The following is a 24,005-nucleotide window of genomic DNA, read 5'->3' as shown; positions in this document are numbered from 1 at the left end:
GAGGAAATCTTATCTAAAACTTCACAGCCACACATTAAGGTTTAAGGAACTGGATTAATTGTTTACAGTTGCACAAAGAAGCAGAAAACCAAAGATAGGCTTTATTAAACTTATTTAATAGACTCAATAAACCCTTACTTATTAGACTCAATAAACTCTGAGTTTAGTGCTAATCAAAATAGAAAATGAAATCCTTCATTTATTCACATATCAGCTGTCCCAAGTAAGTGTAGTGTAATCCCAGTTGAAATTTGTGGTATTTCATGATGGTGACTTCTTTTATTCTGGATCTTATACAAACCTGTGAATATTGCCAGTGCTGTACAGTATAATAATTATAATTTGCAGACACTCTTTCTGGTAATCTCAATAGAGAGAGAGAGCACAGATTAAACTAGTGGTGGTATAACATCCTAGAGATGAGTCCCTCTAGATCCATGATCAAGGCACATTTGACAGACACTACAGTTGCTCAGGGTACTTGATACGTGAATAAATCAAGGATTTCATTTTCTAATTTTTAGGAGTATTAAATTCAGTTTAAGGGCATAACGGGGCTCAGGGATCAGAGGCTGCTGAGTCCACAGAGCCCCACACTCCCCAGCAACTGGAGGAGATGTTGGCCGCCGATCGCGCCGCGGTGATCCTTCACAGCCTGCTCTGCGGCCGCTCCCGCACAAGCGGGGGAGGAAGTACTTAGGGCTGATGCCGCACGCCAGGCGCTGGGAGCGGGACCATGGCATGCCAGGCATGACAGTGCTGGCGCGCTAGTTCAACAGGCGACCACGGGCCGCAGAGTGGGGTGGACAGCAATAGGAGGAAGCGGACGGCAGGAGGAGCGCAGTCGGTAGTCGGCCGGATGTCCGAAAGCCCATGGAGCCCCGGGAAGACGGAGGACCGGGCAGGCACTTCAGGGGAGCGGCGAGCATCAGGACCCGAAGGGCGGGCAGCCGATGGGAGAAGCAACCCGACGGAGGGAAAGAAGTGGCCCAGGATGGGGCAAGGAAAGCACCAATAACCCCGTGGGTTGGTGAGTTACGGAGAACAGCCCCATCAACCAGGCAGCAGAGCCGTTCCCCTGCCTTTAAGGTCCTGGGTCGGGACCTGGAGAGAGGGAGGGCCCAGGTCCCCTTTCCACTCTGCTACACAAATTGTGTATCTTATTTTGATTCTATTTCAAAATAGGCTAATTCAAAATTTGGTGTGTCTACACAGCACCAAATTTTGAAATAACACACTATTTCAAGACATCCGTTATCCCTTGTGGAATGAGGTTTACAGGGATGCCAAACTAGCGGGTCCGCTATATTTCGCAATAGAGGACGCATTCAAAAGATGCGGAGTAGCTATTTCGGGATATCTCTGGTATAGCCTTGCAGTGTAGACGTACCCTGTGGCTACGTCTACACTGGCATGATTTTCCAGAAATGCTTTTAACGGAAAAGGTTTTCCGTTAAAAGTATTTCCGGAAAAGCGCGTCTAGATTGGCAGGACGCTTTTCTGGAAAAGCACTTTTTCCGGAAAAGCGTCTGTGGCCAATCTAGACGCACTTTTCTGCAAAAAAGCTCCAATCGTCATTTTTATGATCGGGCTTTATTGCGGAAAACACTACTGTGCTGTCTACACTGGCCCTTTTCCGGAACAGTTTTCCGGAAAAATACTTTTGCCCGAACAGGAGCAGCATAGTTTTTCCAGAAAAGCACTGATGATTTTACATTGGATCGTCAGTGCTTTTCCAGAAATTCAAGCGGCCAGTGTAGACAGCTGGGAAGTTTTTCTGGAAAAGCGGCTGATTTTCCGGAATAACTTGCCAGTGTAGACACAGCTTAAATGTCACTGACTTTCAGTGAGAAAGTAGTGGAAGCATAAGGCACAAAATACCAAATGAAGTTCCTATAGGGAAAAGGGAAGATTAAAACATTCCTCTTAAGAGCAAGGAGTGCTCTGAGCAGAAATGTGGCAAGTGCAGCAAGGGAAAATACAGAACAAATTAGATCTGCTTCATCAGTGAAGTGTACGTGGGAAATGTCAGAGAAAAGAACATTGAGAGCAGTGAAACCGGAGAGATAAGAGAGAAAGTGTGTGTGATGCCTGGGATGTGTTGTTAAAAGCAGCATTCAGGAGCAGGTGGACTGTCAGTCTCAAGATTTATCATACTACTGTTAAATTTAAAATTGATTCAGAGGCAGAAGTGACTGATTTATAGAGAGACTTTAAAGGAAGAGATCTCTAGCCTGAAACTGGAGTAATCCAGGATAGAGCGAAATAGTCCAGAAGAGACAAGTTGCCTGAGATCTGATATATCCTGCAGAGTTAGGGCAACAGAATGCAGCTTAAATCCATCTAATTATGAAAGATGTCTATGTTTAAATTTTGTTCCTGCTGACATAACTTCCCCACTACGCTGACTTAATAAATCCACCTCCATAAGCAGCATAGGGTCATGACCAATGTCTTTAGGTCAACACAGTGTCAGTGCAAATACAGGCAGTCCCCGACTTACGCGGATCCGACTTACGTCGGATCCGCACTTACGAACGGGGCTTTCTCGCCCCGGAGGTCGAGGTGGCGGATTGCTACCTGCGAGCTCCGGGGCGAGAAAGCCCCGTTCGTAAGCTGCTCCGGTGCCCCTGGTCTGCTGGAGACAGTCTCCAGCAGACCAGGGGCACCGGGCGGGTTCCCGCGCTTCTGAGGCTTTGCCAGAGCAAAGCCTCAGAAGCGCGGGAACCCGCCGCTGCTGCCACTTCAGTCTGGGTGCCTGTGGTCTGCTGGGGACCGTCTAATCTGGGGAATCAAGTAATTTTGGATGTGGAAGTCTTAGTCTATCTTTGCATTTGATGACTGCAACTCCCTTTAATCCATAGGTGTGCACACAGGGGCTACGTCTACACTGGCATGATTTTCCGGAAATGCTTTTAACGGAAAAGTTTTCCGTTAAAAGCATTTTCGGAAAAGCGCGTCTAGATTGGCAGGACACTTTTCCGCAAAAGCACTTTTTGCAGAAAAGCGTCTGTGGCCAATCTAGACGCGCTTTTCCGCAAAAAAGCCCCGATCGCCATTTTCGCGATCGGGGCTTTTTTGCGGAAAACAAATCTCTGCTGTCTACACTGGCCCTTCTGCGCAAAAGTTTTTCGGGAAAAGACTTTTGCCTGAACGGGAGCAGCATAGTATTTCTGCAAAAAGGACTGATTTCTTACAGTAGGAAGTCAGTGCTTTTGCAGAAATTCAAGCGGCCAGTGCAGATAGCTGGCAAGTTTTTCCGGAAAAGCGGCTGATTTTCTGGAAAAACTGGCCAGTCTAGACACATCCAGGGTATGCTGGGTGTGCCCAGGCACACCCTAAAGCAGAGGTGGACTGGCCTGGAGGGACGGAACCACCGGACTCCGCACCTCTGCACCAGAGCCGGTAGGGGCGCCGGAAAGGAGGCCGGCAAGCTGACCTCGGCTGGGGAAGGTACCAGGCCACATGAACTCAGTACTGGTGCACAACACAAAATTCATTCTGCTCATGGGAGGAAACTCTTAGAGGGAACACTTCCCCCAGCCTCTCCGCCCCCGAGTTAATGTCACACACATTGGGTTAATGCAATTGCAGGATAGTTGCATGCAGGGGGTTTGGTGGGGGCCAAACTAATCGCTGTTGGTAGGAGGACGGTGGGGAAAGTCCTGGGGGGGGGAGGTGTCACGTGACACCTTTTACTTCTGGTCATGTGTCCATCTTGCCCCTAGAGTGTTGCCTCCAGAGGTGTGGCTAATGGGGGGTCAAAGACTACATTTTAAAAAATTATGTGGGTGCACACCCTAATGAAATGTGCTGTGCACGCCTATGCTTTAATTCCTCTTTTCTGCTAACCTGTGTTGGACACAAAGTGACTCCTACTCCCTGACCACTGCCCTGGATGTGTGAAACCTAATCCAGCTGTGATTACTGGCCCAGACCACCTATGACATGGTCCCTTTACATTAAATTTCAAACCATGTTAAAAATCTAGAAAGCAGTTATGCTATCCTACTTCTTGTATAGATGAGAGATATGGACCTGCTATTGGCATCACATCAAGCTTCTAGATAAATTTCATTTATGACATTGGCATGCCATACTCTGCATCAAATGGTAGGATGAAATTACTAATAATGAGGTCTTAGAATGTAGTCATTCCACAGGGATTGAAACCATGCTTATCACATCACAGTTACGCTGGGCTGTGATTAGGGTTATATAACATAAGAATGCCAAAGCAGGTGCTGTATGGCAAACTGAAAGTGAGCAACCATATACAAAATGGCAAGAAGAAAATACTCTAAGGACACATGGAAACCTAATCTGAGAGTAAAACATTAACATTGGTAACTGGGAATTGTCAGCAACAAACAGTTCTTGTTGGCAAGCAGTAGTCAACAGTGGGTTTACGCAGTTTGGGATTAAAAACTTTATGGCTTTTGAGACACAGAGGATGTCATAAGCAGTGGCAGGTAAAAATTACAATTTGTTTCCCTGCATCAAGGTACCTATGCATTTCCTGTGGAAAAAACTACTGCTTAGGCATTGGTCATTTTAGCCACAGCCTTGCTCACTATAGCTAGGTCCACACTACATAGTTTTTGCACAAAAACAGCCATTTTTGCACAAAAACTCACGGAGCGTCCACCCTGCAAGCATGTTTTTGCGCAAGTAAAACAACAGAATGGAGGTTTTTCCAGTGTAGGTAGTCCTCTTTCTACGAGGAATAACTCCTTTTTGTGCAAGTGTTCTTGCGCAAAAAGGTGTGTGTGGATGGGCAACAAGGGGGAGGGTTGTGCAAAAACAGGAAAGAGGAAAAAGCATAGTTGCCCTGGTGGCCATCCTGTGGATAGCAATCAGTGCTTTCTTTTGAGAGAGCGTCCATGCAGTTCAAGTAAAAAGCTTTTTGCACAAGAAGCCTGCAGTGTAAACAGAGACAAAGATGTAAAATTGTTGTCGGTGTCATTACTGGTCACAAAGGACAACAAGTAGTCCTGGGAACAATAGCAGAACCACATCTCCATGATAATTTGTGTTTTATAAAGCTTTCAGTTTTTGCATCTCAATCCCTACTGTTGTAATTATTATCTGCTCTCTCCCATAATTTTCCCACAACAGTGAAAATAAAAGATAAAAATAAAAAAAATGCTTAGAACCCATAATTATGTGCAACTGAAAATTTAAATATCTTAAAAAATCCTTAAAATCAATACTGATATTATCTGTTTAAATTACTAATAAATAAATACATATATAAATAAAATCAAATTCTGCAAAGTCTATTCCTAGGCTAAATCTTGAAAAAATGCTGAACGCATTCTGAGATTCAGGCCATCTTCCATTCTGATGAGAATGAGGTGTGCACATCATCACACAGCATTAAGGCCTAACATTATAAAATTTTCAGGGCAAGGAACGTGTCTTCTCATCCTTGTAATATAAGGCCATACCTATATTACAGATTTATATCTGTTTTATGCTTCTAAGAAATACACAGGATCTTTTTCATGGGAAAAGACAATATGGCATGTTTATTGAAAATATAATATGAATTGTGTAGATGAAGTCAAAATAGCTTAATTTGGCTTTTGGCGCTGTCTACACAGCAGGAAGTCGAAAGAGGAATACTCTTCTTCTGACTTCCCTGTGATAGGGCGAGATCACCTTGGGGTGCTTCCCGGAGTACTGGCAAAGCTACTGAAACTCATCTTCCTCCTCTTTGGGACTTCTCACTGCCTGGTCCTGCTGGACCAGCTCTGCTGGTCTCCCTCAGCCAAGGCTCCAAGTTGAGATCAATGCCCCCCCCCCCCCTCCCAAGTAGCAGTACAGACACTGAATCCCTTCAGATCCAAGGAAAGTGCAGTTTGGGCCCAGCTTCCTGAAATCCCACTCCACAAACAGGATCAAAACCCTCAAATGAATTATTTAAGTAAGCCCCCTTTAACAATGAAAGGGGGAATGTACACACTAATTGCTCTTCCAGGTAATACTTATTTACACTGGGTTTCGAGATTCAGGTGTGGGTTTTTTTTCACTTGTGTGGTCCCTGACTGATTTTTCTGTGTGTCAGTGGCTCCTGACCCAAGAAAGATTCCCCACTCCTGCTATAAATAAAGACAATATTGAAACCTTTTGTGTTGGACATAATATTTACCTTATCTAAAAATGAAGTCTGGCCAACACGCCCACAATTGGGTCCCAGGCCCCATCTGGCCGCAGTGTCATAACACTCCTGCATTGACCCACACACCAACCCTGAGCCCATCATACACCTGACCGGCCCCCCGCCCCGAGTCCCTCACATCCCCACATTTCTGGTTCCCTGTTATAACACTCCTGCACCCTTCTCATCCCCCAACCTTGTGCTCTGAGACCGAGTCCATCATATATTCCAATCTCCTGCCCCATGCCCCCATCCCAACCAAGAGTCCTACCCCCCATGTCACCAGCCCCCTGCCATAAGATTGACAGAAGACAACCTGATTTGACCAGTTGTGATGTAAATAAATGTGCAAAAAGATGCAGCAGCAGTCCCCTTAAATAAAATCTGTGAGTACAATGTTTCATTTATGCTGCTATTAATCATGTCAATTATCAACAATTTTAAGATGCATATTTCCAGTCATGCAAATGGGCATTCTTACATGGCTCTTTGCTGACCACTGGTTCTGAAGTTTGATGTAGTTTGGCTCTTTGGTTTGAAAAGGTTGCCAACCGTTGCTCCGTCCTGTCCCTGGGATGCCTGGGATGCCGGGCTTACCCCCCTCAGGGCTTGCTGACACCAGGAAGAGGGTGCAGCAGCGGGCTCAGGCCTGAGGCAGGAGGGTTGATGGGGGGGGGGGGTGGTCACACTCTGGGATGGTGCAGAGGGTTGGGTTGCAGGAGGGGGCTCCGGGCTGGGGGTTGGGACATGGGATCAGAGCGACATTTACTTCAGGCTTCTCCCCAGACGTGAGCAGACAATTCCAGGCGCGGCGCCCCCGCAGCGTTCCAAGGGCGGACGAGATGGGGCTGGAGCGCGCGCTGCCCAGGGAGCTGTTCGTTTCAGAGAGCGAACTACAACTCCCAGCATGTCCCGCGCGGGCCCTCTCTTGGCGATAGGCTGGCGCTCTGGCCTTCAGGGGCGGGGCTCGGGGGCCGTTCGCAGAAAGCCGGTGTGGCGGTTACCGAACCGGCTCTCAACGCAAGGGAGGGCGGGGGGCGCATGCGCTGAGGCGTTGAGTGTGCTGCTGTTCCCGCGCGGCTGCGGCGTGGGGGGTGGTGAGTGCCCGGCACGTGCCCGCTGCCCCGCGGGAAGCTCGTGGCCTCTGGACGGCGCAATATCTCTCTCCCCCTCCCCCCCCCAGCACAGCACAGCGCTCTGTGGAGGCGAGCGGCCCCGCCCGGCGGGGAGACATGGGAGATTATAGCGAGGTGCGTGGCCTTCCCTCGCTGCAGGCTCCCTTCCTGCGCGCGCAGCGTGTGTCCAGCGCGCCCGCCCGCCCAGTCTGCTGGGCCTCTTGGTACTTGGGGGGGGGGGGGGGGAATAGCTATTCCGTGCCCGTTATTTTGAAAGCATGGACGTGCTATTCCAGCGTCTCTGTAACCTTCGTTCCACGAGGGTTAAGGGACTTATTGGAATAGTGCTTTATTTCAAAATTAGATCAAAATACGAGAGGCAATTTGCGTAGCTCAAATTGCATATTTTATTTTGACCTATGCGTGCAGTGTAGATGCACCCCCAGTTTTCCCCTTTTTTTCCCCCCTTTCTAATTCAGTGTGGTCCACAGCAATTACTTGTATTTCACAGTGAGCTGCTACTTATGCTTTCTCTGCACTGGTTGTTTTTAAGTGTTGACCGACATAGTCCTAAATTACCTGCAATCCTCCTGCTTGGAGAGATCATCGCTCACCTTTTTGCAATACTGTTTTAGTTGAGACTTGGAAGCGTGGGAGAGCTGCCAATTCCTGTTGCAATCATGCTTTTGACCAGGGATGTTGGATATTGTTTAATTGAGTAGTCGTGTAACCGCATGAAATCTTAGCAGTTACACCACTTTTCAGTAGTCCCTGGGGATGGTGCTAGCAGTCAGTGTGCTCCTGGCCGCCTCCTGAGTAGCCTCCTGCCACCCCATGCTACTGCCTCTGTGCCTTTGTTATGTGGTTCAGCTTTTGGATAGGAGTGATGTCAGGAAAAACACCTCAGATAAACTCTTGTTAACTTTATTATGCACAGAATAGTAAAGGAAAGCAATGCAAGGTTACACAGATCTATTCCAATACACAGGATAGTTAGCACAGTCAATAATATAACACCTACATCTACGGCAATACCCAAGATACTTAATTTTAAGGATCTGAATATACATGTACAGGGCTTGACAAATACACTCACCCACTCGCCCATGGCGAGTAGATTTTTCCAGCTGGCGAGTGCAGGGGTGGACTGGCCTGGTGGGTCATTGTAACGCTGGCCAAAGCCCACACTATGGGCGGCGCAGCCCCATCCAATTCGCCAGCAAGCGGAGGAGCAGAGCGCTGCCGGGGAGGGGGACCTGCAGCAATTCTCAGCCATTAAAAAAACACTTTTTTGGGGGGGGTGGGAGGGTGGCGAGTCCCTTTTTTGTCTGGCGAGTAGGGGTTTCCATAATTTGTCAAGCCCTGTACATGTACTTATTTCTATAAATCTCACACAGTTCCATCGCTAGACCCTTACGATTGTCAGATAGGACGTTGTGGCTTCGTTTCCCCACACGCAATTATGTATTGTATATGTCCCTCTTTTGGACACGTCCTACTAGTCAAACTATACTGTACTTAATTGATAGTTTTATGGCTGCATCAGTGATTTTTGCTCATTAGTATTGTTATGTACCAGGCTACTCCCAATGTTCTGGGCACAGTTTCTCTATACCAATACTCTCAATGCACTATTGTTTAAAGCACTCCTGACATTTAAAGGTCAACCCTTGGCCTGGCCCATGTACACTAGGCTTGAATCAGCCTGGTTTGCTTTGTTAGAAGCCACTCCTGACATTTAAAGGTCAACCCTTGGCCTGGCCCATGTACACTAGGCTTGAATCAGCCTGGTTTGCTTTGTTAGAAGCCACACTTTGGTTAAGGCAACCATCCTTAGTCCGGTCAATGCAGAGCCGCACAATGCAGACATTATTATTCTGGTCTAGATGGGGTTGTCCAGGCTCCCCTACACCTTTAAAAACCAGCTTCCCATGCAGATTGGCTCCTGTCTGCCACCCCAGTTGCTGCCTTTGATACATATGTATAATATAAAAAAATTGTCAGTCGTTGTGTGTGTGCCTCACAAATCCCTGTAATTTAGGGAAGCTTTATTATTTTACAGCTGGGTCTAAATTTTCCCAGAATGATTATTGACTTGTCCAGGGTCATTCAGGAAGTCTTTGACTCAAACAAGAACAGCAGAAACCAGATCTCTCAACTGCTAGTATGCTGCCTTAAAAGCAAGGCCATCCTTCATTCCTTTTTCATACGAGCACAGAATGGTGTTATAACTGCAATTATTCATGGCATGATGTCCTGAATGTACATATTTGAAATATTTCTTTTGCACTGTAGTTTACTATTTTTATTTTTATTTATAGGTTAAAGTGAAAATACCTTTTGGAACTAAATACCTAGACGCTATTTTTTCAGTTCCAGACAAGATATTAACACACGGCGTGATTCTTACTCATGGAGCTGGAGGAGATATGAATTTCTCTCATTTAGTTTCTTTAGTAGCTTATCTTGCATCTCGTGGAATTCTGTGCTTGAGATTTACCTGTAAAAGCCTTAACATTGCCTATAGGACTAAAGCATATAAATCAGTTGTGGTAAGAGAAGACCAGATTGTATTTCAAATTCTGGAAAGATTAGAGTGACGTCAGTATTCAAGGATACTTATTAGTAAATTTAATTTTATCAAAATCCACTTAAGCCACTATATGCTTTTTGCATATTTAATTTCCTGTGACTACTGAGTATTTAAGTGCTTTTTAAGGTCAGGAGGAACCACCAGATCATCAGTCTAACCTGTATATCACAGACCATCCAGCCACTTCAGCACCAAGCCCAACAATCAGAATTAGATCAAAGTATTCAGGAAATGAAACTATTGTGTGCCATGGACCAAGAACAGGTGGCACTGGGGTACCATTAGTTCAGGGAATTGATTGATTAAATATACGAGATGATCAAGGGATCCCATTGCAAGTTGTAGAGGAAGGTAAGTAACCCCACAATCCCCAGTCGGACATGGGTGAAAACTTTCCCATTACAAAAAATGGTCTATTAAACCGTGATCGTGTGTGCTAGACCTACCAGCCAGGCATCTGGCAGAGAATACTTTGTATCCTCTCAGAACATCTCTACATTCAATATGCAGTGTTTTATCTCCAGCTATGAAGGAAAACCCTCCACACAGAGGGGTGAAGGGGCAGGAGAATTTCCTTTTTTGACTCCCACTGGTGAGCAACTGAAGCCCTGAGGGACAAGTTTCTAGGAACAGAAGGCATTAAGACCAGAAGTGACCTTTAGGGCTGAAACAGGCCCCCTATCCGCACAAGCAGAAGTTATAAATCTCTCTCGTAGACTTATTCAGCTCTGTCTTTAAAACTAAATTGTTTTCCCCCACAACTTCTGTTGGGATGCTGTTCCTAAACCTCATTGCTTTGATGTATAAAAATCTAATTTTCAGCCTATGTTTATGGCCAGTTTATACCTATTTGCTTTTGTGCCAACATTTTTCTGTAAGTTCTATAGCTCTTTACCCTGGAAAATTCCCCCCCCCCCCCCAGTATATTTATAAAGAGCAATAATATCCCCCATAGCTTTGTTTTGCTAGGCAAAACAAACCAAACTTTTTTTGTGTGTATTTTTATGTGGTTTTTATTGTATTTGACATCATTCCACTATAATCACTCAACACTAGATTAAGCCTTTAGGAAGACTCTCCAGGGATCTCTCAGTTCTTTTTCAGCCCTGGGATGGGTGAGAGGTAGTACAGACCTTGGAAAGGTGCACTTTGTTCCTGCTGCCTCCTTTGCCCAGCCAGCTTCTTGGCCAGGAGTAGGAGCTAGACCCAGAACTTTGTCCATATCTTGTATCTGGAGAACAGGTACTGCACTCTTAGGGTGTGTCTAGACTACTGAGTTTTGTCGACAAAAGTGGACTTTTGTCGACAAAAGTATACCTGCGTCTACACTACCACTGAGTTCTGTCGACAGAACTCAGCAGTTTTGTCGACGCTGGTAAACCTCATTTTACGAGGCATAACACCTTCTGTCGACAGAATTCTGTCGACAGAAGGTGTTATTGCCTGTAGGGTTACGTCTAGACTACAGGGTTTTGTCGACTAAGCAGCTTGCTTTGTCGACAGAACTGAATGTGTCTAGACGCTCTATGTCGACAGAAGTTTTGTCGACAGTATCTGTCGACAAAACTTCCGTCGACAAAACCCTGTAGTCTAGACGTACCCTTAGAGACTTGCTACCAAGATTTAAGATAGGTCAAATTCAGTCACAAGATTTAGGATAGACCTAGCAAGTAAGTCAAGAAGCCATACTCACCTACTTGACTGAATAAAAGAAGAACACAGTCCAGCTCTCTGAGATTCCGTTTGTACTTTGGCATCACAATTGTTTCTATATGTTGTGTTTTAACACAGTATTCTACTGAAATTAGATCTCACTAATGTTAATTAAGGCCTTCTAAGGAGCTTTGTGTTGAAGTTTCTTTAAAAGTACACAATAATATTGTTTTTCAAAACAGTTTGGTTAGGAATTCAGAACTGTATTGTAATGAATGTTTATCTAGAGAACACTGGAAGGATGTGTACCATTTATAATTTATAATCTTTTCAAAACTTGAAACTGAAATATTCTCTCACTACATTTATCACGTCTAACTTAGACACATTGGGCTACGTCTAGACTGGCATGATTTTCCAGAAATGCTTTTAACGGAAAAGTTTTCTGTTAAAAGCATTTTCGGAAAAGTGTCTAGATTGGCACGGACGCTTTTTGCAAAAGCACTTTTTGTGAAAAAGCGTCTGTGGCCAATCTAGACGCACTTTTGCGCAAAAAAAGCCCCAATCGCCATTTTTGCAATCAGGGCTTTTTTGCGCAAAACAAATCTGAGCTGTCTACACTGGCCCTTTTGCGCAAAAATTTTGCGCAAAAGGGACTTTTGCCCGAACGGGAGCAGCATAGTATTTCTGCAAAAAGCACTGATTTCTTACAGTAGGAAGTCAGTGCTTTTGCGGAAATTCAAGCAGCCAGTGTAGACAGCTGGCAAGTTTTTTCGGAAAAACAGTTGATTTTCCGGAAAAACTGGCCAGTCTAGACACAGCCATTGGTGTATTATTGTAGGGTAGCTTTTGATTATTGAGTTTTATATTGTTCTTGCTTTAAAAGCATTGCAGAAATATTTGTTTATCGGTGTGAGAAAGCGAGGAGAAGAAACATATAAAATAACTGCTTGTTTTATTGGGAGTAGGAGGAGTAAGGGAAGTATCCAATTTCAGATTCTCCAGCTATAATAACTTTTATAGTGTATTCTAAAATGCTGTCTTCTAAATTAATGAAAAATGTTTCATTTCTTTAGGAATATTTAAAGTCCTCCAGTGAATATAAACTTTCCAGTGTCTTTCTTGGAGGTAAGTGTCAGGTTAGGTTTTTGTTTGCAATCCTGTCTCTAATGGTGGTTTTAAAGGTACATTGTATCATTATTCCATTCCCGAGGCATGGGAAAAATTGGGAGTCCTCAGGATTCTTCCAAAAGTCCAGGAAACCCATAGCTCCTGAGGAGTATGCAGTTGTCTAAATCTATTACTTGATCTATAATTTGAAACAGATATAACTGAGGGAGTATGGAAGAATATCAAATTGGGGGGACTGAAATCAGGTGCCCAGAAGTGACATCCATATCCTTCCATTAAGTAATTAATTGATAATGTCTGCCTTTTTTAACTTTCTGACATTTGATATTGGTAAATAACATAGTAATATACTGTACAGTAGTACTTAGCAATGCTAATTTCGCAATATTGCTGAAGACTAGAATCTTACCATTATTTTTTCTCTTCAACTGTTTAACTCCAAAGTATGTATAGAAAGGTAGTTTTAAATAAAGAAAAAACAAGTATTTCCATGCAAAGTTCTATAGTTTAGAAAATCTAAAATAAAATAACAAGATTGCATTCTAATTTAAAAGTTACCCTTTGTCATTTTATATTGTTTAGTGTACATTTTATTTAGTCATCTGAAACCCACATTCATTCTGGACTTGCAGGAAATGGTTGTAATAAGCTGTGTTTTTCAAACTGAATACCATTTTGGTATTCAAGCCATCTATACAAGCCCTGTAGCTGCATGCAGTAGCAGAACAATAGAACACCCCCCCCCCACACACACACACACACATACACACAATCAAAGCAAGAGGAATTCATATATAGTATAGAATAGTGGAATTGTACCTGCTTATACCTGTTCTAAATTTCCTGCTTTGTATAAAGGAAACCTAAAAAGAAACTGGGTATCTAATATACAAATTTCTTTTAAATTGCGTAACTAAGAAAAATATACTTAAATATATATACATGAATAGTGACAGTGCTTGTACCACTGGTATCCTAGTTCTTGCTGCTCTTCAGTCCTCAGACCTTTTCTCTAGGTCATCTTGCAGGTTACTGCATCTGCCTGGGAGTAAGTAGGATTTACATGATTCCAGAATCTCTAGTTCTTGTCCCATTAAGCTAATGGTAAAATCATATCTCCTCTGACTGCAACAAACCTCACAAACAGTTTAATCCATCCATCTCCGGAATCACATTAAAAAACTAAATCCATCAGCTCACGTGGCTTCTTTTGGGGGAGATACTTTGGCCTCGTATTTGACTTGTACAGTCTCATGCAGATTTAAATTTTTCAGTTTGTATTCATAAGTGTACACTGAAGGTTTAAGTACACTGTAACCGCCATACTTTGTGTGTCCCTAATTCCGGAACACCCATTGTATGGACTCTGCCAGGCAAAAATGGCTTTGTATACTGCTGCTCCCCCTCCCTTACAGCTGGGGGAACAGCAGTGCAGCAACCTGTCCCTCTACTGAGCAGTGAGGGGTGGTGCCTGGGAGTAGAAGGGAATGCAGAGTGCCAGGTAAGCGCTCTACCCCCATCTCCCTCACTCCTTCTCTGGCCTGACAAAGTCTTCAATCCCACAAACCCCATTTCCCAGGGCTGCCAGATTAAAGACGTTCAAGTGTAGTAGAGTACTCACTTGAAATACATCTGTGGTGGATGTCTTTGCCTGATTTGAAATGTAGGTCACAGGAACTTTATTTTTACTATTAGCAGACTAAGGCAGTCAGTACTGTGTCCTTTTGGTATAAGAATATTGTAACTGTTCCATAGTATTTTGAGGATCGTGAATTATAGTTTTTCTGTGTTCTTCTTTCCACTTAAGAAATGGGCAATAACCCATATATGTCATTGTACCCTGCTTCTTTCCTCCCACCCCCACACCATTTTTTTGTTTCATCCTCTATAGTTTTCTTAGTCCGGAATGTAAAGCTGTTAAGTGCTCCCAGTTCAATTATCTGACAGCACTAATGTTCTTGGTGGTGTACTCCAATTACTTGGTAAACTAAAGTCCCTGTTGTCCCTTCATAGTAATTTTGTAGCTTATATGTCCTATTAGCATAACAATATTCCCTACATAAGACAACTTACAGGAGTGGTGTTCCTCAGTGCAAATGTAAATGACATGATAGTAAATACTTTTATTCTTTACTTTTAAATGGGAGGTAGGTCGTTCGATGGGTTCACGAGCAGCTGCCTCCGTGCTACGTCAGATTAGCCAGGATGACAATGAGGATTTCATTCGCGGTCTGATATGTTTATCATATCCATTGCATCGACCAAATCTTCAGTCCAAACTCCGGGATGAAGATTTATTTTTTGTTAAGTGTCCTGTGCTGTTTATCTCAGGAACAGAAGATGAGATGTGTGAAAAAGTGAGTTCCTATGTGAGTGCAGTTATAAAGGGGAAGAAATAGGGAACTATGCTTAACGCCAGCATTCCCTGTATGCTGTGGGCTTTGGGTAGCCATCCAAGAGAGATTCAAATACCGCCCAACTGATTGGCAGAGTGCCCACAGCTGGCAGCATGTGTTTCTTCTGGTTGTGCACTTTGTCACATGCTTCAATGCATGTAACAAAATTTATTCTGTATATGGATTGAAAAAATTAGAGGGACTATTGCATGGTAACCAAAGATAAGGGCAGTCTTGTCCAACCATTGATATGCTGCAGCAACCTCCATGCAGTGAATTCTACCATCAGAGAAAAGATGGATACTTTTCTGATGAATATCATATCTTCTCTGGGTATTGCCAGATGATTTTATCTTTGGGACTCAAAAATACCTTTTGAACAGAATTTTATTTGCTTTCTGAATGTGCCAAAGAGCACCAAATGGCAATAATTTTTAAAAAGACATTGAGTGCAATATACCTGGTTCTAAAAAAACTTAGCTCCCATCCCATTTGAGATTATACTAAGTGTATACTGTGTTATACTATCAATTCAATCGGTATATTTTTCAGGACAAATAAAAATATTTCTAGCAAGGTAAGTTTGCTTGCTCAGTAGTATCATCTCATCCTGTGGAGAAAAGGGTTATGCAAACCAAACTCCACAGAAATATCCAAGTGTTAGTAAGTCAAAATGTAATGTTCAGCAAGGTCTGGCGTTTATCCTCTCTCCTTATCCCATGAAGTATATATATGCAACTCAGATTTGAGATGCATGTTGCAGGATCTTTACAAAATCCTGCTAGGACTTAGGACTCTAAACTTAAATCCAGGGCTGAGAAGCAGTGTTCCCTGTAACATTTTCTGTCCTTGGGTGGGTTGAAATTTCTTACGGGCAGTACCCATAGTGAGATTGTATTGGTGGTGCACATCCACACACTAACAAAAAACATGTACATTTAAACAGTTCATAGGTATGGAAGAAAATATATTAAAACAATGGATAGTTAACAAAAAGTGATGCTTACAATATTTAATATGAAATTAAATAAAAAGAAAATTAACACTACCCTGGGAGTGCATGTATAATCATCCTTTCTAATAACTCAAACTAGTAAACTCACCAAAATGCAAATTATCCACACATAGCTCAGCCTTAAGATGCTGAACAAATCTGAGTCAACTACAAATAGTCATGCTCTCCTTGGCTATGGCTACACTGCCGTTTTTTTCCAGAAGAAGATATGCAAATCGCACTCACATTTGCATATCTTCTTCCAATACTTCTTGCGGAAGAGGTTTAGCTGCTATTTAATGTTGGAGAAAACCGTATTTCGCAAGACCTTCCCTACCTGCTCTCTGAGCACTTCCATCTGAAGCGGACAGCTCTATTTGAAGCTGGTCAGATGGCTCCTCTCCCAGCCAGTTAGCTGAGCTCTCTGCCTGTGTGGGAGCTCTGAGAGTACAGGCAGTCCCCGAGTTACGCGGATCCGACTTATGTCGGATCCGCAGTTACGAACGGGGCCGTTCCTCTCCCTGGTCTCCAGCAGACCAGGGAGAGGAAGCAAAGCAGCGGAACACGTGGTCAGCGGACAGCCCAGACGCGTCTGGGCTGTCAGCTGGCAGCGCGCTCCGCGGCTTGGCTCTGCTTTGCCCCCCCACACCCCCTGGTCTGCAGACCGGGGGGATGGGGAGCAAAGCAGAGCAAAGCCACGGAGCCCGAGGGCAGCAGGACAGCCACGGCGCGTCTGGGCTGTCCCGCTGCCCCCGTGCTCCGTGGCTTTGCTCCAGACACCTGTGGTACAGCAGCTGGGGCGCTGCCAGTTGGTCCCGTAGCGCCGCTCTGGGCGCTACTGGACCAACCGGGCAGCACCCCAGCTGTTCTGCCCCAGGCGTCCTGATTCAGCCACTGCTGGTCAGATTCAGCAGCGGCTGAATCAGGACGCCTGGGGCAGAGCAGCTTGGGTGCTGCTGGGTTGGTCCAGTAGCGCCGAGGAGCGGCGGCGCTACTGGACCAACCCAGCAGCACCCCAGCTGCTCTGCCCCAGGCGTCCCCAAGTCAGCCGCTGCTGAAACTGACCAGTGGCTGACTACAGGAAGCCCCTGCCCCGGGCTTCCTGGAATCAGCCGCTGATCAGTTTCAGTAGCAGCTGACTTGGGGATGCCTGGGGTTCTTAAGTTGAATCTGTATGCAAGTCGGAACTGGCATCCAGATTCAGCCGCTGTTGAAACTGATCAGTTTCAGCAGTGGCTGAATCTGGACGCCAGTTCCGACTTACATACAGATTCAACTTAAGAACAAACCTACAGTCCCTATCTTGTACGTATCCTGGGGACTGCCTGTAACTCATTAAATAGCTGCACAGTTATGCAGCTTACAGGGAACTTAGCTGGGAAGTGTTCCTGGCATATCCTAAAGTTTTAATCGGTGGTTACAAAAAATGGAAGTTATATTAGCAAGCATATAGAGTGCCTGGAGCATACACTATTACTGTGAGAATACTTGGACCTATTTCACAAACAGGATTATCTATTGAGTAACCTATGTTTTAGGAAAGTCCGATAGCAGGAGTAGGGTTCATAAAGGTTAGCTACTGGCTGCCAGACATTTAGTTTACATGAGCATCTACAGGCATGTCTGCTTGCTGCTTCCTGTGGGCCACAGTTTGCTGTTCCTAGCCAGTGGGAACTGCGGGAAGTGGTGCGGGCTGGGCCACCTTTTCTGCAAGTCCCATTGGCTAGGAATGGTGAACTGAAGCCATTAGGAGCTGTGTGGCTCTGTGCCTATGGACACTGAAGTAAACAAAATGTCTGGTGGCCTGCCAGTGACTAACTATGCCTGACAAAACAGCAGGTCCTTTTCCCCTTCACCCCGTCCTATTGGGTAGGCAGTAGTCCTGAAACAATTATACTGATATTCCATTATCTGCTGTGATCTATGAGACTGGTTTTCACATGTCGTCTATAAAGGCCCCTCAATTTGTTGCTAGTGTTTTTGACACTTTAGCAGGAGGAATAGATGGCTTTTCAGTGGCTTATGGGAGGACACTTCAGATAATTTTGTCCTTCTGTTTATTTTCCAGCCCTTCTTTCACATGAGCGATTGAGTACTCTGAAGAGATTATACTGTTGGATTACAATGTCATAACCTAACAATCCATTTAAATGTATTTGGAATTCTATTTGCATTTTTGACTTCTGCCTGTTATGTATAAGATGGACAATAACGTAACTTTTTCTCTTGATTTTTATAGAAATTATTAGAAGGTGTAGCAAGCAAAATGAAGACCCCTAGAAAAATTTATTGGGTTGAAAAAGCAAACCATGGCATGGCAGCGAAAGGACGAACAGAAGATGATATTATGATGGAAGTAAACACACAGATTTTTTCTTGGATAAAAGAAATAATTGAACAGGAGAACAAATAACTTCCAAAAGTTAAACATCTGTTTACATTACGCTTCCCTAAATATAAAGGAGAGAGCACTAGAAAAAAGCTATGCCTACATGAGCCCTACTTTATTCAGTGCAGGTTATTCTGCAAATATTAATTGTAAACATAAGTAAAAATGTTTTGAATCCAAAATATCTGTGCAATATTAACAAGGTAATAATACTTTTTATTAAATGCGAAGATCACAAAATTTTAATGATGTGGCATTACTATTCTATATCTCATTTTCAGTGGAATTTACAACATTTGTTGGTTTGTGTGACCAAGCAATATTTCCTCCCTATTTTTTGTACTGTTTTTTCAAAGATTATTGTGAAATAAATTAAATTTTCTACTAGAGCTGAAACTTTAGTCTGATTTATTCCTAGCTGGATTGCAAACACTGACTAATTTGTAAAAAGCACATTCATATTCAACCCCCGTTGCACTCAACTTTTTTGAGGAAAAAACACAATTTTTGACTGAAATTTCACTGATCGGTTTCTGCATTGCCCTGTACTTTGTGTGGATGTTTATTTTTTTGGAAAATGGCTACTCTGGTGCCAATTCGATGCCTTACTGTAAACTTACTTGTGCAAGAAAGCACATGCAGTGTAGATGCTCCGCAAGTTTTTGTGCAAGAACAATTGTTCTTGCGCAAAAAGCCTGTAGTGTAGACAGAGCCTCAGGGACTGCATTGTCTGCTGTCCCTGTAAATCAGTTTGCTGCATTATTTTAAACTACTCTCTGAATTTAGAGTAAATGCATACAATTGCCTATTTATCCCAAAACCAAATACTTTGCCTACTATATAGATGAGAGATTTTGTGTATTTGTCTGTCTGTCCATCTGATATTGTTTGTTCAAGAACTCCTCCTAAACAGTAAGAGCTAGGACCACCACATTAGGTATGCAGCTTCCTCTTAAGGGTTTAGTTTTGCTAGGAATATGTGATTGTTTCTCATATAATACAAAGGGAGGGGTCTGCTGGTAGGCAGTTATACTGCAGAATGACCACAGGGGAACAGGTCCATGGATAAGTGGCCCCCATACCCCACAGCTGGAGCTCAAACCACTTTTCCATGGGATAGCAGCAGGTGGGTTCGAATGCAGGGGAGTTATCAGGAAGGCAAAAGCACAATTGGAATTGTGACTTGCAAGGGATGTGAAGGATAACAAGAAAGGTTTCTATAGGCATCTTAGCAAGAAGAAGGTGATCAGAGAGGGTGTGGGGCCCCTACTGGATGAGGGTGGTAACCTAGTGACATGATGTGGTGAAAGCTGAAGTACTTAATGCTTTCTTTGCCTCTGTTTTCACCGTCAGGGTCAGCACCTAGACTAATGCACTAAGTGATGCAATATGGGACGACAGACAGCCCTTGGTGGGGAAAGAACAGGTTAGGAACTCTTTAAAAAAGCTAAATGTATACAGGAAGTCCCTGGGTTACGTACAAAATTGGGACTAGGTTCTTAAGTTGAATTTGTATGTAAGTCGGAACTGGTATGCTAAGTTGAATTTGGATGTAAGTCGGCCTCGGTGCGAGGAGTTGTTTAAAGCATCCCTGGCGGCGCTTCGCATCCCCCCCAGCCCCCCCTCCCCGCGGCCGGTCTCTGGGGCTGGGGCCAAGCGTGCCCCATGTGCCCTGACCGGCCGCTGCAGCGCCCGGAGGCCGCAGGGCCGGGTGTTTAACAGCGGAGGCGGATTCCCCTTTAAATCTCCCCGCCTGCCCCCCCTCCCCAGGTCTCCCTCTTACCGGCTCGCTCCTCGCCCTCCCTTCGCCTCCTCCTGCGAACGGAACTCCCAACCCAGTCCCACAATGCACCGGGCGCGCTGGGCTCCCTCAGTGCCACCTGAATGAAAATGCTGCCGCCGGGGCACAATTAGTGCGGGGTGCCTCCCCCACTGTTGCTGCCTCCGGTGGCGCGGGGGGCACTTCCCCCGCAGCAGACCAGGGAGACGCGGAGCGGCTTTTCTCGCCGCGGAGGACGCGGGCGGCGGGACCAACCCGGCAGCACCCCAGCTGCTTTTCCCCAGGCGTCCTGATTCAGCCGCTGCTGAAACTGACCAGCGGCTGATTCCAGGAAGCCCGGGACAGAGCTGCTCTGCCTTGGGCTTCCTGAAATCAGCCGCTCATCAGTTTCAACAGCAGCTGAATCTGGACGCCTGGGACAGAGCAGCTGGGGCGCTGCCGGGTTGGTCCCGCCGCCCGTGTCCTCCACAGTGAGAAAAGCCATTATGCGTCTCCCTGGTCTGCTGGGGGGGAAACGCCCCCCGTGCAGCCGGAGGCGGCGACAGTGGGGAAGACACCCCGCATTAGCTGCGCCCCGGCGGTGGCATTTCCATTCAGGCAGCGCTGAGGGAGCCCAGCGCGCCTGGTGCATTGTGGTAAGAGGGAGACCTGGGGAGGGGCAGGGCAGGAGGGGAGATTTAAACGGGAATCCGCCTCCACTGCTAAACACCCAGCCCTGCGCCGGGCTGCGGCCTCTGGGCACCCGACACTAGCTGCACCCGACACGACCCGCCCCCCCCCCACCCCCGTTCGTAACTAGGGATCCGACGTAAGTCAGATTGATGTAACCCGGGGACTTCCCGTATAAATCCATAGGTCTGTACTTAATACAGCCAAGGGTACTGAGGGAGTTGGCAAATGTCCTTGAGGAGCCTTTGGCCATTATCTTTGAAAAGTTGTGGAGAGCGGGAGAGATCCCAGATTGAAAAAAGGCAAACGTAGTGCCCATCTTTAAGAAAGGGAAGAAGGACGATCCAGGGAACTATAGGCCAGACAATCTTACCTCAGTCCCTCGAAAAATCATGGAGGGGATCCTCAAGGACTCCATTTTGAAGCACTTGGAAGAGGGGAAGGTGATCAGGAATAGTCAGCATGGATTCATGAAGGGCCAGTCATGCCTGACCAATCTGATTAGCTTCTATGATGAGATAACTGGCTCTGTGGATATGGGAAAGTCAGTGGATGTGATATACCTTAAGTTTAGCAAGGCTTTTGATACTGTCTCCCACAATATTCTTGCCATCAAGTTAAGGGAATGTGGATTGGATTAATGGACTGTAAGATGGATAGAAAGCTGGCTGGAAGGTCAGGCCCAGGGGGTAGTGGTTAACAGCTCGATGTCAGGATGGCGGTCGGTTTTTAGCGGAGCGCCCCAATGTTCGGTTCTGGGACCAGTTTTGTTCAACATCTTTATTAATGAGCTGGATGAGGGGATGGATTGCTCCCTCAGGAAATTTGCAGATGACACTAAGCTAGGGGGATAGGTAGACACGCTGGAGGGCAGGGATAGAGTCCAGAGTGACTTAGACAAAGTGGAGGATTGAGCCACAAGAAATCTGATGAGGTTAAACAAGGACAAGTGTAGAGTCCTACACTTGGGACGGAAGAATCCCAAACATTGTTACAGGCTGGGGACCGACTGGCTAGGTAGCAGTTCTGTAGAAAATAACCTGGGACTTACAGTAGATAAGCTGGATATGAGTCAGTGTGCCCTTGTAGCAAATAAGGCTAATGGCATATTGGGGTGCATTAAGAGGAGCAGTGCCAGTAGATCCAGAGGTGTGATTATTCCTCTTTATTTGGCTCTGGTGAGGCCACATCTGGAGTATTGTGTCCAGTTCTGGGCTCCAATTACAGGAAGGATGTGGATGCATTGGAGAGGGTCCAGCGAAGGGCAACCAAAATGATTAGGGGGCTGGAGCATATGACCTATGAGGAGAAGCTGAGGGATTTGGGTCTATTTAGTCTGCAGAAGAGAAAAGTGAGGGGGGATTTGATAGCAGCCTTCAACTTCCTGAAGGAAGGAAACAGGCTGGAGAAAGGCTGTTCACAGAAGTGACGGATGGCAGAACAAGGAGCAATGGTCTCAAGTTACAGTGGGGGAGGTCCAGGTTGGATATTAGGAAAAACTATTTCCTTAGGGGTGTGGTGAAGCACTGGAATGGGTTACCTAGGGAAGTAGTGGAGTCTCCATCCCTAGAAGTGTTTAAGTCTCAGCTTGACAAAGCCCTGGCTGGGTTGATTTAATGGGGATTGGTCCTGCCTTGGGCAGGGGGCTCGACTTGATGGCCTTCTGAGATCTCTTCCAGTTCTGTGGTTCTAAGCTGTTGCTAGGGGAGTGGCAGCAGGGAAATAAGCTGCTCTAAGGCGAGGGGCTGTGCTCCTTTCCATAGGGGAGACAGCCAAACCTAAGTGCCTGCTAGGGGAAGAACTGACACCCCAGGGCAACACCGTGCCCCATCAGGGAGAGGCAGTGAAAGGTCCCCCTGTGGGGTTTTGTTTGAGACAGTTTCCCTTTTTTATTTGATGAAGGACCACCTTTTAGGCTGACTTTCAGGACTACCCTGAAAATACAACCAAGGGAGCACAGAAAAGGGGAGGCAAACCCTGCCTAAGTAGGGCTGATTATCCCAGGCCCTCTGTTACCAGAGGGGAAAATGCTAATTTTGGCAAGAGAAAAGAAGTGCCTTGCCACATGATCTAGTAAGACAGCTCCTTTTCACAGCCACTTACTGTGTTGAGACTTGAAAACAACAAAACAGATTAGCCCAAATATTTCTAATTTTTGTCCATGTTTCTGCAGAAGTGTAAGACCCAGTCAGGCTTCAGTGTTGTTGGGCCAACAGCAAAATATGATCTATGGGCCCCGCCCCCACTCCACACACAGGCTATGTCTACACTGGCAGGTTCTTGCACCAGAAATATGCAAAGAGGCTACGCGTGGAATAGCGCCAAGCCTCATTTGCATACCTAATGAGCCGCCATATTTGTGGAAGAGGCTCTTGCGCCAGAAGGAGCATCTACACTGCCCCTTCTTGCTCAAGAAAAACCCTCTTGCACAATGCCATTATTCCTGAAAATAATCAGTGTAGTGGCATTGAGCAAGAGGGTTTTTCTTGTGCAAGAAGGGGCAGTGTAGATGCTCCTTCTCACGCAAGAGTCTCTTCCGCAAAAATGGCAGCTCATTAGGTATGCAAATGAGGATCAGCCATATTCCACACAGCCTCATTTGCATATTTCTGGCACAAGAACCTGCCAGTGTAGACATAGCCTTAGTGAAGCCAGAGGCTGCAGGGCTATGCATTTCTCTGAATGCTGAAAGCCTGGAGGGAGAGGGCAGAGGATTCTCACACTACCCCCACCCCCAATAACTCCCATTGGCCAGTTTCTGGCCAATAGCAGCTGCCTGTTTGCGGGACAGGCAGCATGTGAAGCACCTGTCCCCCATCATCCTCTGAATTCATGTGGAGCCTGTAGCTGCTGAGAGCCACCACAGGGGCCTAGAAGGCAGGGACCCTGGTTAAGAACCTGTTGGGCAGGTGGCTGGGAGCCACCTAGATAAGGTCTCCCAGCCAGAACCTGCCTCTAGCAGAACCATTCCTTCCCTCTGCCACCCTCCTGCACTCCTACCCAGTAACCCAAACCTTCTGCACCTCTGCTCTAACCCCCATACACCTTCCCTTTTACACCCCTCAAGTTATAACCTCCTCCCAGACTCTGCACCCTAATCTAACTCAGGTCACAGTACAAAT

At 45.5% G+C, this 24,005-nt stretch overlaps 2 protein-coding genes across 4 annotated transcripts in view; one reads left to right on the top strand and one right to left on the bottom strand.

The window, feature by feature from the left end:
* The window catches only part of METTL21C (methyltransferase 21C, AARS1 lysine), an 81,079-nt gene extending 74,339 nt beyond the window's left edge, over positions 1 to 6,740 (bottom strand). The window contains exon 1 of one of the 2 annotated variants that reach the window (XM_075918742.1): positions 6,645 to 6,740. The gene's annotated coding sequence lies outside the window, so the exon portion shown is untranslated. The remainder of the gene's footprint in view (positions 1 to 6,644) is intronic. The other variant, XM_075918743.1, reaches the window with a different exon arrangement.
* Positions 6,741 to 7,123: 383 nt separating this feature from the next.
* TEX30 (testis expressed 30) lies at positions 7,124 to 18,823 on the top strand. 2 transcript variants are annotated; one of them, XM_075918744.1, is made up of 5 exons: positions 7,124 to 7,413; positions 9,600 to 9,830; positions 12,601 to 12,652; positions 14,807 to 15,012; positions 18,285 to 18,823. In XM_075918744.1, exons 1-5 carry the CDS (start codon positions 7,396 to 7,398, stop codon positions 18,456 to 18,458), a joined length of 681 nt encoding a protein of 226 aa, XP_075774859.1. In that variant the 5' UTR covers positions 7,124 to 7,395; the 3' UTR covers positions 18,459 to 18,823. The 2 variants fall into 2 exon arrangements, with proteins under 2 accessions (XP_075774859.1, XP_075774860.1); XM_075918745.1 differs by having other exon boundaries at positions 7,158 to 7,260.
* Positions 18,824 to 24,005: the final 5,182 nt, after the last annotated feature.

This window comes from Pelodiscus sinensis, chromosome 1 (genome assembly GCF_049634645.1).
Source record: "Pelodiscus sinensis isolate JC-2024 chromosome 1, ASM4963464v1, whole genome shotgun sequence".
Lineage (NCBI taxonomy): Eukaryota > Metazoa > Chordata > Testudines > Trionychidae > Pelodiscus > Pelodiscus sinensis.
Note: the sequence above shows the minus strand (reverse complement) of the source record. Positions and strands in the feature narration are given on the sequence as shown.